Source organism: Marmota marmota, unplaced genomic scaffold, assembly GCF_001458135.2.
Source record: "Marmota marmota marmota unplaced genomic scaffold, marMar, whole genome shotgun sequence".
NCBI lineage: Eukaryota > Metazoa > Chordata > Mammalia > Rodentia > Sciuridae > Marmota > Marmota marmota.
In genome coordinates, this window is record NW_025999929.1 from 1,699,382 (window position 1) to 1,712,804 (window position 13,423).

The 13,423-nt window shown below is 34.0% G+C and overlaps 1 protein-coding gene across 1 annotated transcript in view; it reads right to left on the bottom strand.

Moving 5' to 3' along the window:
* Positions 1-13,423, bottom strand: part of Gmds (GDP-mannose 4,6-dehydratase) — a 624,102-nt gene that overhangs the window by 118,017 nt on the left and 492,662 nt on the right. The window contains exon 9 of the mRNA XM_048800496.1: positions 8,884-9,002. Within this exon, the coding sequence (XP_048656453.1) occupies positions 8,884-9,002 (119 nt within the window). The remainder of the gene's footprint in view (positions 1-8,883; positions 9,003-13,423) is intronic.

Below are 13,423 nucleotides of genomic sequence, written 5' to 3' on the forward strand. Positions count from 1 at the left end.
AAAATCTCTCTCTCTCTCTCTCTCTCTCTCTCTCTCTCTCTCTCTCTCTCTCCCCCCCTCTTTAAAAAAAAAAAAATGTTTCTTGCTTTTGGTGTCCTAAGAAATCCTTGCCTTTTTTCTTTCAAACTGACCTATATATATATTGAAAACACATACAACACAAGAAACTAAAAAGTAATAAACTGTATGATTACAAAGAGATGAACTACATAAAAATTTAAAATATTTACTATTTGTAAAGCACTGTTAAGAACCTGAAAAGATAAGCCATAGATGAGGAAACTATATTTATGTAAAAATTTAATAACAACAATCTAGAAAATCTTTGACTACCCCAAAGTTGCAAAGCTATTCTAATTTTTATCTAGCAGTATGTTAATTTTAGCCCTTACATTTAAATCTATAATCCATTTTTGTGTGTGTGTGTGCAGTATGAGGTATCTGCTGAATTTCACTCCCCAACCCACATCATTATTTAGTGTGCCAGTATCATTTGTTGAAAAGACTAGTCTTTTCCAACTGAATTATCTTTGTGGAAATTCAGTTGCCCATATAAGTTTGGGTTCATTTCTGAAAAGTTTTATTCTTTTCTATTTATCTTTATGTCTAACCTTATGTCAATACCATGTTTAAATTTTAAAAATGTTAAATGAGGCAGTAAACATTCTCCACCTTTTTTTTCCAGAAACTCTAAATCCTCTGCATTTCTGCACAAATTTTGTCAATCTCTATTAAAAAAAAAGTGTGATCTTGATTAGAATTATACTCAATCTATAGATCAGTTTGAAGAAAATCAACATCTTATTAACATATGTCCTTCAGTCCAAGAATATGGTGTATTTCCCCTTTATTTAGGGCTAGGTCAATATCTTCTAGATTTTAGTGTATGAATCTTTCATATATTTTATTAAATTCATCTCTGAGAATTTCATGTTTTTCTGATTCTACGATATGAGGTATTTTTCATTTCTTTTTTTTTAAATTTTTTTTATTGGTTGTTCAAAACATTACAAAGCTCTTCCATACATTTGATTCAAGTGGGTTATGAACTCCCATTTTTTACCCCAAATACAAGTTGCAGAATCACATCGGTTACACATCCACATTTTTACATAATACCATATTAATGACTGTTGTATTCTGCTACCTTTCCTATCCCCTACTATCCCCCCTCCCCTTCCCTCTCATCTTCCCTCTCTATCCCATCTGCTGTTGTTTAATTCTCTCCCTTGTTTTTTTTCCCCTTTCCCCTCACAAACTCTTATATGTAATTTTGTGTAACAATGAGGGTCTCCTTCCATTTCCATAGTTTCCCTTCTCTCTCCCTTTCTCTCCCTCCACTCATCTCTGTTTAATGTTAATCTTTTCCTCATGCTCTTCTTCCCTGTTCTGATCTTAGTTGCTCTCTTTATATCAAAGAAGACATTTGGCATTTGTTTTTTAAGGATTGGCTAGCTTCACTTAGCATAATCTGCTCTAATGCCATCCATTTCCCTGCAAAATCCATGATTTTGTCATTTTTTAGTGCTGCGTAATACTCCATTGTGTATAAATGCCACAGTTTTTTAATCCATTCATCTATTGAAGGGCATCTAGGTTGATTCCAAAGTCTAGCTATGGTGAATTGTGCTGCTATGATCATTGATGTGGCAGTATCCCTATAGTATGCTCTTTTAAGGTCCTCAGGGAATAGACCGAGAAGGGCGATAGCTGGGTCAAATGGTGGTTCCATTCCCAGCTTTCCTAGAAATCTCCATACTGCTTTCCATATTGGCCGCACCAGTTTGCAGTTCCACCAGCAATGTACAAGTGTACCCTTTTCCCCACATCCTCGCCAGCACTTATTGTTGCTTGACTTCATAATGGCTGCCAATCTTACTGGAGTGAGATGGTATCTTAGGGTGGTTTTGATTTGCATTTCTCTGACTGCTAGAGATGGTGAGCATTTTTTCATGTACTTATTGATTGATTGTATGTCCTCCTCTGAGAAGTGTCTGTTCAGGTCCTTGGCCCATTTGTTGATTGGGTTGTTTGTTATCTTATTGTCTAATTTTTTGAGTTCTTTGTATACTCTGGATATTAGGGCTCTATCTGAAGTGTGAGGAGTAAAAATTTGTTCCCAGGATGTAGGTTCCCTATTTACCTCTCTTATTGTTTCTCTTGCTGAGAAAAAACTTTTTAGAAGATGGAAAAATGCACCCTGTTCATGGATAGGCAGAACCAACATCATCAAAATGGCGATATTACCCAAAGTTCTCTACAGGTTCAACGCAATGCCAATCAAAATCCCAACGGCATTTCTGGTAGAAACAGATAAAGCTATCATGAAATTCATATGGAAAAACAAAAGACCCAGAATAGCAAAAGCAATTCTAAGCAGGAAGTGTGAATCGGGAGGTATAGCGATACCAGATTTCAAACTGTACTACAGAGCAATAGTAACAAAAACAGCATGGTACTGGTACCAAAACAGGCAGGTGGACCAATGGTACAGAATAGAGGACACAGAGACCAATCCACAAAATTACAACTTTCTTATATTTGATAAAGGCGCTAAAAGAATGCAATGGAGAAAGGATAGCATCTTCAACAAATGGTGCTGGGAAAACCGGAAATCCATATGCAACAAAATGAAGCTGAATCCCTTTCTCTCGCCATGCACAAAAGTTAATTCAAAATGGATCAAGGAGCTAGATATCAAATCAGAGACTCTGCACCTGATAGAAGAAAAAGTTGGCTCCGATCTACATATTGTGGGGTCGGGCTCCAAATTCCTTAATAGGACGCCCATAGCCCAAGAGTTAAATACAAGAATAAACAAATGGGACTTACTTAAACTAAAAAGGTATTTTTCATTTCAATTTTCAATTGTTTATTGGTAGTACACAGAACTACAACTGATTTTATGTATAGAGTTTGCACTGATAGATACACCTGCTTAGCTCTAGTTGTTGTTTTTGTAGATTACTTAGGTTTTCTATGTTTGTAATCATGTTACCTGTGAATAAAGGTAAATATTCTTCCTTTAATTTCCTTTTGAATAGGATTTCCAAGACAAAGTTAAAAATGATTTCTAGGGCCAAAGTTGCTTTGGCCCTTACTTTAGGAGAAAAGTATTCAGTCTGTCATCATCAAGTATGATAACTGTGTTTTTCTTAGATGCCATTTAACAGCTTAAGGAAATTTCCTTTCAATTTCTACCTTGTTGAATTCTTTTTTATTATTTATAATAAATAGTCATTGAGTTTTTCAAGTGCTTTTTCTGCATGTGTTTTTTAAAAAAGTCACATTTCTCTCTTTTTTGCCCAGGCTAGCCTTGAACTTGAAAACATATTGCCTCAGCCTTCCAAGCAGGTGGGATTACAGGTGTATGTCACAATATTTGGCTCCTTTGTATACTTAATATGGTGAATTACATTCATTTTCATATGTTAAACCAACCTTGCCTTCTTTGGATAAATTCCACTTTATCACAGTGTGTGAACATTATATATTTTGAGATTCAACTTGCTTATATTTTATTAGTAATTTTTTGTTTCTAAGATTATGTGGAATACTAGTCTATATAGATTTCTTTCTTTACAATGTTTTTATTCTTAGTACCAGGGTAATGCTGTCCCTGTAAAATGAGTTGGAAAGTGTTCATTCTTCAAAATAAATAAAGCAAGATTATTACTTTCTTTCTTAAATTCTTGCTAAAATTCACCAGTGAAAATCAGTTTCTTTAACAGATATAGAATTATTAAGATTTCTATTTGTTCTTGAGTCAGTTTTGGCAACTTGTGTCTTTTATAAAACAACACCATTTCCTTTAATTTGACAAATTGGCAAAAAAATTCTTCATAACATTCCCTTATTAGTCTATTAATGTCTGTAGGAGATGTAGTGATGACTCTTTTATTTCTACTATTTATAATTTTTTTCTTTTCTTTTTCTCCTCATCAATATGGACAGAGATCTATCCAAGTTTTGGATACATTTACTTTTTCTGTAGTGTTTTTGTTTTTCTATTTCATCAATCTCCATTTTTACTTTATAATAGAAATATCCTTCCTTCTGAATGCTTTGGTTTAATTTACTCTTTTTTTCCCTAGCAAGTAGAAAACAAGGCAGCTGTTCAAGGAGCTTTCCTTTTTTTTCAATATTAATATACAAAGGCATAAACTACTCTTTAAGCATTGTGTTAGCTGTATCCTATAAATTTTAATTTTCTGCTCTTACTTTCATTCAGTTCAAAATATTTTCTAATTTTTCTTGAGATATCCACTTTGACCTGTGAATTAGAAGTTTGTGGATTTTTAAATATTTTTCTGTTTTTTAATTCTAAATTAATTTCATTTTGGTCAGAAAGCATAATTTCAATTCTTTAAGATTTATGGAGACTACTTTCATGGCACAGAATATGGTCTGCTTTGGGTGCCTGTTGCAGGTACTCTTAAAAAGAATGTAAATGCTGCTGTTTTGGTTAATGGATGATATATTTTATAACACTAATTAGGTCAAGCAGTGTATTATGTTGTTCATGTCTTCTATGTCCTTTTTTGTCTACTTGTTTGTTAGTTATAGAGAAAGGAATGTAAAAATATGCAAGCACAAAGTTTGTCTCTCTCAGTTCTATCAGTATTTTAAAGTAGGTATAAATGTGTGTATTTTAAACTGCTGTATCTTCATCATGAATTGATCCCTTAACATTGTGAAATCACTCTTTTTATTCATTGTAAATTGTGAAGTCTAATTTTTCTCATACAATATAACTCTTTCGGATTTCTTATGATTAGTGTTTGTATACTGTAATTTTTTATCTTATTACTTTAAATCTGTGTTTTTATTTAAAAGAGTCTCTTGTAAATAGGACTTTGCTTTTCAAGTCTGACAATATCTCCCTTTTAACTGGAGTATTTAAATAACTTACAATTGACATAATTACCAATATAGTACCATTTCTATTTGTTCAATCTGCTATTTGTTCTCATTTTCTCTTTTCCTGCTCTCTTTTGGTTAAGTATTTAGAATTGCAACTAACTCCATTATTGGCTTGTTGTTGGTCTTTGTTTTGTTTTGTTTTAGTGAAGCTATAGAATTTATAGTATGAACTTTAACTTACTGTAATCTATCTTCAAACAATTTATACCAGTTCACCTTTAATGTAAAACCCTTATAACAATGTAATATTTAAATATTTCCATCTCCCCCCTGCAACTCTGTGCTACTGTTGTTACACAACACACACACACACACACACACACACACACACACACAGTATTAGAAACCCCATGGTAAATTATTTTGAATTTAAACATCATTTTAAAAGATATTTAGGAATAGGGGCATTAATATTTTTCCCACATATTTACTATTTATTTTGCTGTTCATTTCTTTATAGATCCAGGTTTCAAATTAGTATCATTTTTCTTTTGCCTCAATGTTTGCTGGCAATGAATCTTCTCAACTTCTATTTGAAAAAGGAAATCTTGAATTAATGACTGTTTAAAAAATATTTTACCTAGGCATAGGATTCTAGGTTCTAGGTTTTTGTTAGCAGCTTAAACCTATTGTATTCTGCCTTGCATATTTTTTGGGGGGGAAAGGGGGTCTTTTTTTTTCCTATTTGTTCTTTTGTAAGTAGCTATCTTTCTTCTTTAGCTATCTTAAGATTTTCTCTTTAGTATTTATTTATTTAATTATTTTATATTTTTTAGTTGTCGATTGGTCCTTTATTTTTTATTTGCTTGTGGTTGAGAATCAAACCCAGTGCCTCACACACGCCAAGCAAGCGCTCTACCACTGAGCTACAACCCAGCCCTAGCATTTATTTTTGGTATTTTGAATATGAAGTGTGACTTTCTTTGTGCTTATTCTTCTTGGGGTTTATTATGCCTCTTGGATCTGTGGTTTTATTGTTTTCATGAAATTTGGGGGAATGGTCATTATTTAATTCTTTTTCTGTGGTTCTCCCCCTTTTTCTCCCTTGGACTTCCATGGCATGTCAGGTTGCTTAATAATTGTCCCCAAGTTCCTGAAACTATTCTCTCTTTTTTCTCCCACTAGTCTTTTTTCCTTCTGTGCTTTCTCTTGGATCATTTCTATTATTATGTCTCCGTACACACTGTCATTTTCTGTAGTATCTAATATGCTCTTTTTTTAAAAAAAATTTTTTAGTTGTAGATCGACACAATACCTTTGTTTTATTTATTTATTTTTATGTGTTATTGAGGATCGAACCCAGTGCCTCATTCTTGCAAGGCAAGTGCTCTGCCACTGAGCCACAATCCCAGCCCTCTAATCTGCTCTTAATGCCAACAATGAATTTTTAAGATTTCAGATATTTAGTTTTTTATCTCTAGAAGTTCCAATGGTTTTTTTTTTAAAGTTTTGCTATTTACCACTCTGTCTGCAATGTGCTCCTGTCTTTCTTAGAAAACCTGAACATCATTATAATAGTTATTTAAACATCTTTGTGTGTTCATACCAATACCTTTATTAATCCTTAGTCTGTTTTTATTGCTTGATTTTTATCCTGGCTATAGGTCATGTTTTCCTTCTTGACATGACTACTAAGTTTTGATCGAAAGCTGAACATAATGAATTCTGTGTAGTTGAGTGTCAAGATTTACTGTTTTCCTGTAAAGAATGTGGGGCTTTGTAATGGCAGGAAGCTAGGTTATTTGTGTCCAGTTCCATCCTTTTTAGAGCTGTATTTAAACCTGGTTAGCCTAAGTCTAGAGTAGACTTTGCTCTACGGAACAGCTTATTGCTGAGGCAGAGCCCTTCTGGAATTTGCACTGTACTCTCTGAAGGATCCACAGGTTGCCCCATCATGTATGGCTGAGTCTTCAAAGCCTTCTAGTCTTGGATGAACTGGAAGAAACATTCACCTTCCGCTTCCCAGGTAGTTCTGTGTCTTAATTCTTGCGGCATTTCTTACACACATGGCTCTTATTATTATTAAGTGAAGACGTAAGAGGACCTCTATGTAGATTTCTGGAGCTCTGTTCCATATAGATCCCCTCTCTCTAGAATTCTGTCCTATAAAGTCCAGGTCACTCTGACTATGAATTATGATATCTGCCTCCTCAATTCAGCAGGACAGTTGTTCTAAGCTTGGGGTTCTCCTTGCTTGCTCCTTGTACTCCCAGACAGAAAGCAGGACAGTGTGATTACAGAGCTCCTCTAATTCATTTCTTTTCTATCAGAGATCTCAATCCCATACGGCTTGCCATCCAGTATCTAAAACAATTATTTCATGTATTTTGTCTAGTTTCCTAGGTTTTTAAAGATAAAAGGCTAAATCTAGTTTCTTTTATTCCATTATAGCTAGAAGTGGAAATCCTTTCTTATGGTTCAAAAATGAATCTTAGAAAATAGTTTAGTGGTTCCTCAAAAACTTAAACACAGAATTACCATATGACTCAGAAATTCTACTCCTAAACCCAGATCCAAAAGAATCAAAAGCAGAGACTCAAATAGATATTCATGAACACATATTCACAGCAGCATTTTTCACAGAAGCCAAAAGTATCCACTAACAGATGAATGAACCAATAAAATGGGGTATACACACAAAATAATATTATTCAGTCTTTAAAAAGATGTTAAATGTTACAGTGTGTATGAACTTTGAAGACATTATGCTAAGTGAAATAAGACAGTCATAAAAGGACAACTACTGTTGGTTCCACTCATATGAGGTACCTAGAATAGACAAATTCATAGAGATAGAAAGTAGAACAGAGGTTATCAGAACTAGGGAAAGAGGAATTACTATTTAATGGTTATCAAATTTCTCTTTTTAGGATGATGAAATAATTCTGAAAATGGATAGTGGTGATGGTTAAACAACAATGTAAAGGTAATTAATACCACTAAACTGTATATTCAAAAATGATTAAAATGACAGAGATATGAAAAATTGTGGTATATATGTGTATTAAGAATTGTAATGCAAAAAAGTACATGTATAATGTCATAAATTGACATGAACATACTTTATATACAGAGATACAAAAATTGTGCTCTATATGTGTAATAAGGGTTGTAATGCAACAAAATGATTAAAATGATGAATTCTGTGTTACCTATATTTTACCACAATTAAAAAATCATTAAAAATAAAAATTTCATCTGTAATGATTTCCCACACATCTTTCAAATATTCAACTAATAAAATATGACTTAAACATTTGTATAATGTAATATGTAGATGTAGTACATGATTATAAACTGAATTGGTTTGGTATAAAGTAGAGCATCAGCCAAACTGCCAAAACTCAAATGTGATCTGATGATTAGATGGGAGTAATTCATCACTGTGAATTTCCTGAGTTTGATGGTTGTATTGTGTTTATGCAGAAGAATACCTTGTTTTAGGAAATGCACATACCAGTTCAGGATCATGGGGCACCAGATCACAACTTACCCTCAATGGTTTAGAGAAAAGGAGACTATAATGTATTTGAAGCCTTTCTGTAAGCTTTTGATGGTTTCAAATTTAAAAAGTATATGATGGAAGTAGTAAAATGTGGGGAATTATTAACACATTGGTCTAGAAAGAGTACAATTAGACCCAGTAGAATCATATTAAAAGAGGGTATTTACACTGTAATAAAAAATTTTAAAAATAAAATTAAAATTAAAAATTAAAAACATTTAAAAATAAGAGAGATAAAAGAAATTAGGAAAAGACTAGGTTTAAATGCTGACAAGCAGCTGACATTCAATGTAAATGGGGTTGCATGCAATGCCCTACATAGAAACCTTCTGTTCTGATTTTATGAGAGTGAAAGGGAAGATAAGAAAACAAAACCACAGTGAAGAGCAGACTTGTGTGCACACCTACCAGAAAATGTCTCTGAACAAGCAGCAATCAACCTCAGGTGTACTTACACAATGGTTTTTCCAATGTGCAAAAATGATTTCTCGACAAATTCACGGACACTATGGACCTCTCCAGTCGCTATGACAAAGTCTTCTGGCTCATCGTTCTGCAACATCAGCCACATAGCCTAGAGAGAGAGAGGCAAGTTCACCTGAAGGTCATACTCAATGGCCACTTTGGGAATACAATGTTGTCAAATGCATATAATCAGATATGGTCTTGTGCAGTTAGAAAAGGAGTGCAAATTTACTACAATAGTCTAACCACTACAATGATTGTTCTTACAATTTAATGCGCATCAGAAATATTTGGGGAACATCTTGGTATGAATGCCTGGGTCTAGTCACAGAGGCATGGACTCAGAAGGAATCTTTAATCTTAAACATTGTAGAAGATTTTCATGTAGCAGTTCTTTGAACTCAACTTAAAGGAACATGATATCTAATAATATCTGTGAAAATAACCTTTTTTATAGTATGTGTATGAAGAAACAGTTCCAAAAGCCTTGTCTAATTTTCTTGCATGTCAGAAAGGGCAGACAAGAAAAAGTATTTAAACCCAGATTATAAACCAAATCCATTAAATCATCAAAAATAGAGACTCATTTCTTAACAATAAATTTTGAAAATTTAGCCATCAAAAAAGCAATATAAACAAGGACCATTAATGAAGAAACAATCAACAATAGAGAATACTACTGTTTTAAAAAGTTGTCTGACAAGCAACAAAAACCAGAATAAGGGGGTTCAGGTTCATAGTCAGGTGCTCAATTTCCACACTGTGATCAATATGAAGGTATTATTGAGGTATAATTTCTTAGAGGAACAAAGAATCTGGTTGGGCAAAAATACAGTAGCATTCTGAGATACTGATTGGTGGCAACTGTCATAGGCCACCACAATGGAATGAAATTAGAAATCAATGTTAGATAAAAAATAGAAAGCTACTGTGACAAATGGAGACTACATAATACACAGTTGAATGATGAATGGGGCTGGGGTTGTAGCTCAGCGGTTGAGCGCTCGTCTAGCATGTGTGAGGCCCTGGGTTCGATCCTCAGCACCACATAAAAATAATAAACAGAATAAAGGTATTGTGCCCAACTAAAGAAAAGGGAATGAAATAAAAAAAATTCTTAGAGGCAAATAAAAACACTGATAGAAAATATCAAAATCTCTGGGACACAATGAAGGCAGTACTAAGAGGAAAGTTTATTGCATTGAGTGCATTTATTAAAAGAATAAAAAGTCAACAAATAAATGACTTAACACTACATCTCAAAGCCCTAGAAAAAGAAGAACAAATCAACACCAAAAGCAGAAGACAGGAAATAATTAAAATCAGAGCTGAAATCAATGAAATTGAAACACAAGAAAAAACTGGCAAAACAAAAGTTGGTTCTTTGAAAAAATAAAATAAAATAGATAAACCCCTGGCCATGTTAATGAAGAGAAAAAGAAAGAAAACTCAAATTATTAAAATACAAGATGAAGAAGGAAATATCACAATGGACACATCTGAAATACAGAAGATAATTAGAACCTATTTTGAAAATTTATACTCTAATAAAATAGAAAATATTGAAGACATCAACAGATTTCAACAGACATATGATCTGCTTAAACAGAATGAGGAGGTCAGAAATGATTTAAATAGATCAATTTCAGGTAACGAAATAGAAAATACCATCAAAAGCCTACCAACCAAGAAAAGCCCAGGACCAGGTAGATTCTCAGCTTAGTTCTACAAGACTTTCAAAGAAGAATTAACACCACTACTCCTCAAAGTATTCCATGAAACAGAAAAGAAGGGAACCCTTCCAAACTCATCTTATGTATGTAGCAAAATGAAATCAAACCTCTATCTCTTACCCTGCACAAAAATCAACTCAAAGTGGATCAAAGACTTAGGCACTAGAACAGAGACCCTGTGCCTCATAGAAGAAAAAATAGGCCCAAATCTTCACCACGTTGACCTAGGATCTGACTTCCTTAACAAGACTCCTAAAGTGCAAGAAGTCACATCAAGAATCAATAAATGGATTCAAATTAAAAAGCTTTTTCTCAGGAAAAGAAACAATTAATAAAGTGAGAAGAGAGCCTACAGATTGGGAGAAAATTTTTACCACATCCACCTCCATTAAAGCATTAATCTCTAGGATATATAAAGAACTTAAAAAACTTAACACCAAAACAACAACAGCAACAACAACAAAAACCCCACAAAAACAAATAACCCAATCAATAAATGGGCTAAGGAACTGAACAGACACTTCACAGAAGAAGAAATACAATTGATCAACAAATATATGAAAAAGTGTTCAACATCTCTAGCAATTAGAAAAAATGCAAATCAAAACTACTCTAAGATTTCATATCACTCCTGTCAGAATGGCAATCATCAAGAATACAGGCAACAATCAATATTGGCGAGGATGTGGTAAAAAAGGTACACTCATACATTGCTGATGGGACTGCAAATTGGTGCAGCCAATATGGAAAGTAGTATGGAGATTCCTCAGAAAACTGGGAATGGAGCCACCATTTGACCCAGCCATCCCACCTTGGTTTATACCCAAAGGGCTTAAAATCAACATACTATAGTGATGCAGCCACATCAATGTTTATAGCAGCTTAATTCAGAATTGCTAGACTATGGAACCAACATAGGTATCCCTCAGTAGATGAATGAATAAAGAGAATGTGGTATATATACTCAATGGAATATTACTCAACTTTAAAGAGTAAAATTATGGCATTTGCCAGTAAATGGTTGGAGTTGGAGAACATCATGCTAAGTGAAATAAGTCAATCCCACAAAACCAAAGGCTGAATGTTTTCTCTAATATGCGGATGCTAATTCACAATAAGTCAGGGGGCACTAGGGAAGAATAGCATTACCTTAGATTAGGTAGAGGGAAGTGATAGGAGGGGAGTGGAAGGGATGTGGGGACAGGAAAGATAGTTGAATAAAACAGACATTATTACTGTATGTATGTATGTGATTGCATGACCAATATGATTCTGCAACATGTACACTCAGAAAAATGAGAAATTATATCCCATCTATGTATGATATATCAAAGTGCATAAATGAATTCTACTGTCATGTATAACTAATTAAAACAAATTTTAAAAATTATAAAAAAAGAATATGTGCTTCTTCCAACATAGTCCCCAGTGATATGTGCATTGAACTCTTGTTCTAACATTTAGTGAATACCATTTTGATTGGTGTCTCCCTATCTGGTGTTGGAAAAGCTTAGAAAATAGGTTGCTAAAATAACCCAACCTAATTTCTCTTGGAAAATGCTACCAAAAAAGTTTAATCCTTCTTTATTCATTCATATTTGTAAATTTGTAGCAACCTTCTAAAAACAAAATGAATTTATTTCCCATTTTACTTGAAGTTATTTCTTACGGGTATTTTCATGTTTTTGGACTATTATCAGATCATTTAAAATGAAACTTCTGTTCTTTGAAGATGAGAGTTTGTGCAATTTTCCATGATATGGAGATGCAGCATGCTTAATGGAACAATATCAATTCCTTTTGAGTGAGTGATCTACTATATAGTAACTAGCAAAAGAAATAATCTTGGTGAATAGACAGATTTGGTCACATTAATGAAATATTTGCAGTTTCATTTTGCATTAAGAGACCATAGTTGATGAACTTAGATACAACACTTTTTGAATGTTAATTAATTAATGTTAATGTTTGATAAGGCTTGATCAGTTTGCAAAGGCACAGAATATAAGCTTTCCTTTTTAAGGGGACAGTTCATGCAACAGATGTAGTCGACATGGCTTGGTGGCCCACGTACACTGTTAAGTGCTGGGGGCTGAGAGGAGGAGAAACAGAGAGGTGCTCTCTGGAATAGGCACCAAGGTCCACAGGCACTGGCAGAGGGCTGGATGCTCCTTGTAGGTCTGTGCCTGCATGTGGAGTCACCACAGCCTGGTATTTGCTCTTTCCTCACATCTGGAAATGCTAATTTGGCCTTCCAGATCCTGGACCAGGGTCCCAAGTCTAGCCACTGGAATAAGTTCCTGTTGCCTCATTGGGTTTCCCTGTGATCAAACTGCACATGGCACAGTGGCTTCCCTGGGCCTTTGGTGCCCTTTGGTCACCCTTCCCAACAAGGTCAACCTGCCCACCTCTCCCACCCAGGCACAAGCATGTACCTGTGCCCAGGCATACACCTACACACAGGCACGCACATACAAACTTGTTTTGGCTTTCATCAAAATACATTAAGAAAAATTAAATACTTCAGGAAAAATTAAATTATGCTTCTGGGTAGAATTTCTGTTTGAATATTTTTCTGAGGAATTAGATATAAAAGGGTAAATTCATTTAAATGTATTTGACTCAAATTTCCATTCTAAAAATAACATTTTAAATAGGTCTTTCAGGACTACTCAACTGATTTTATTTCCTTAGGAACACTTTGTTGTAGAGTAGTCACAGAAAAATCTTGTTTTTAGTCATGTGAAACAAAAGAAGGGCTTGGTAAAAATGAGAGGAGGAAACACGGGTACCATCA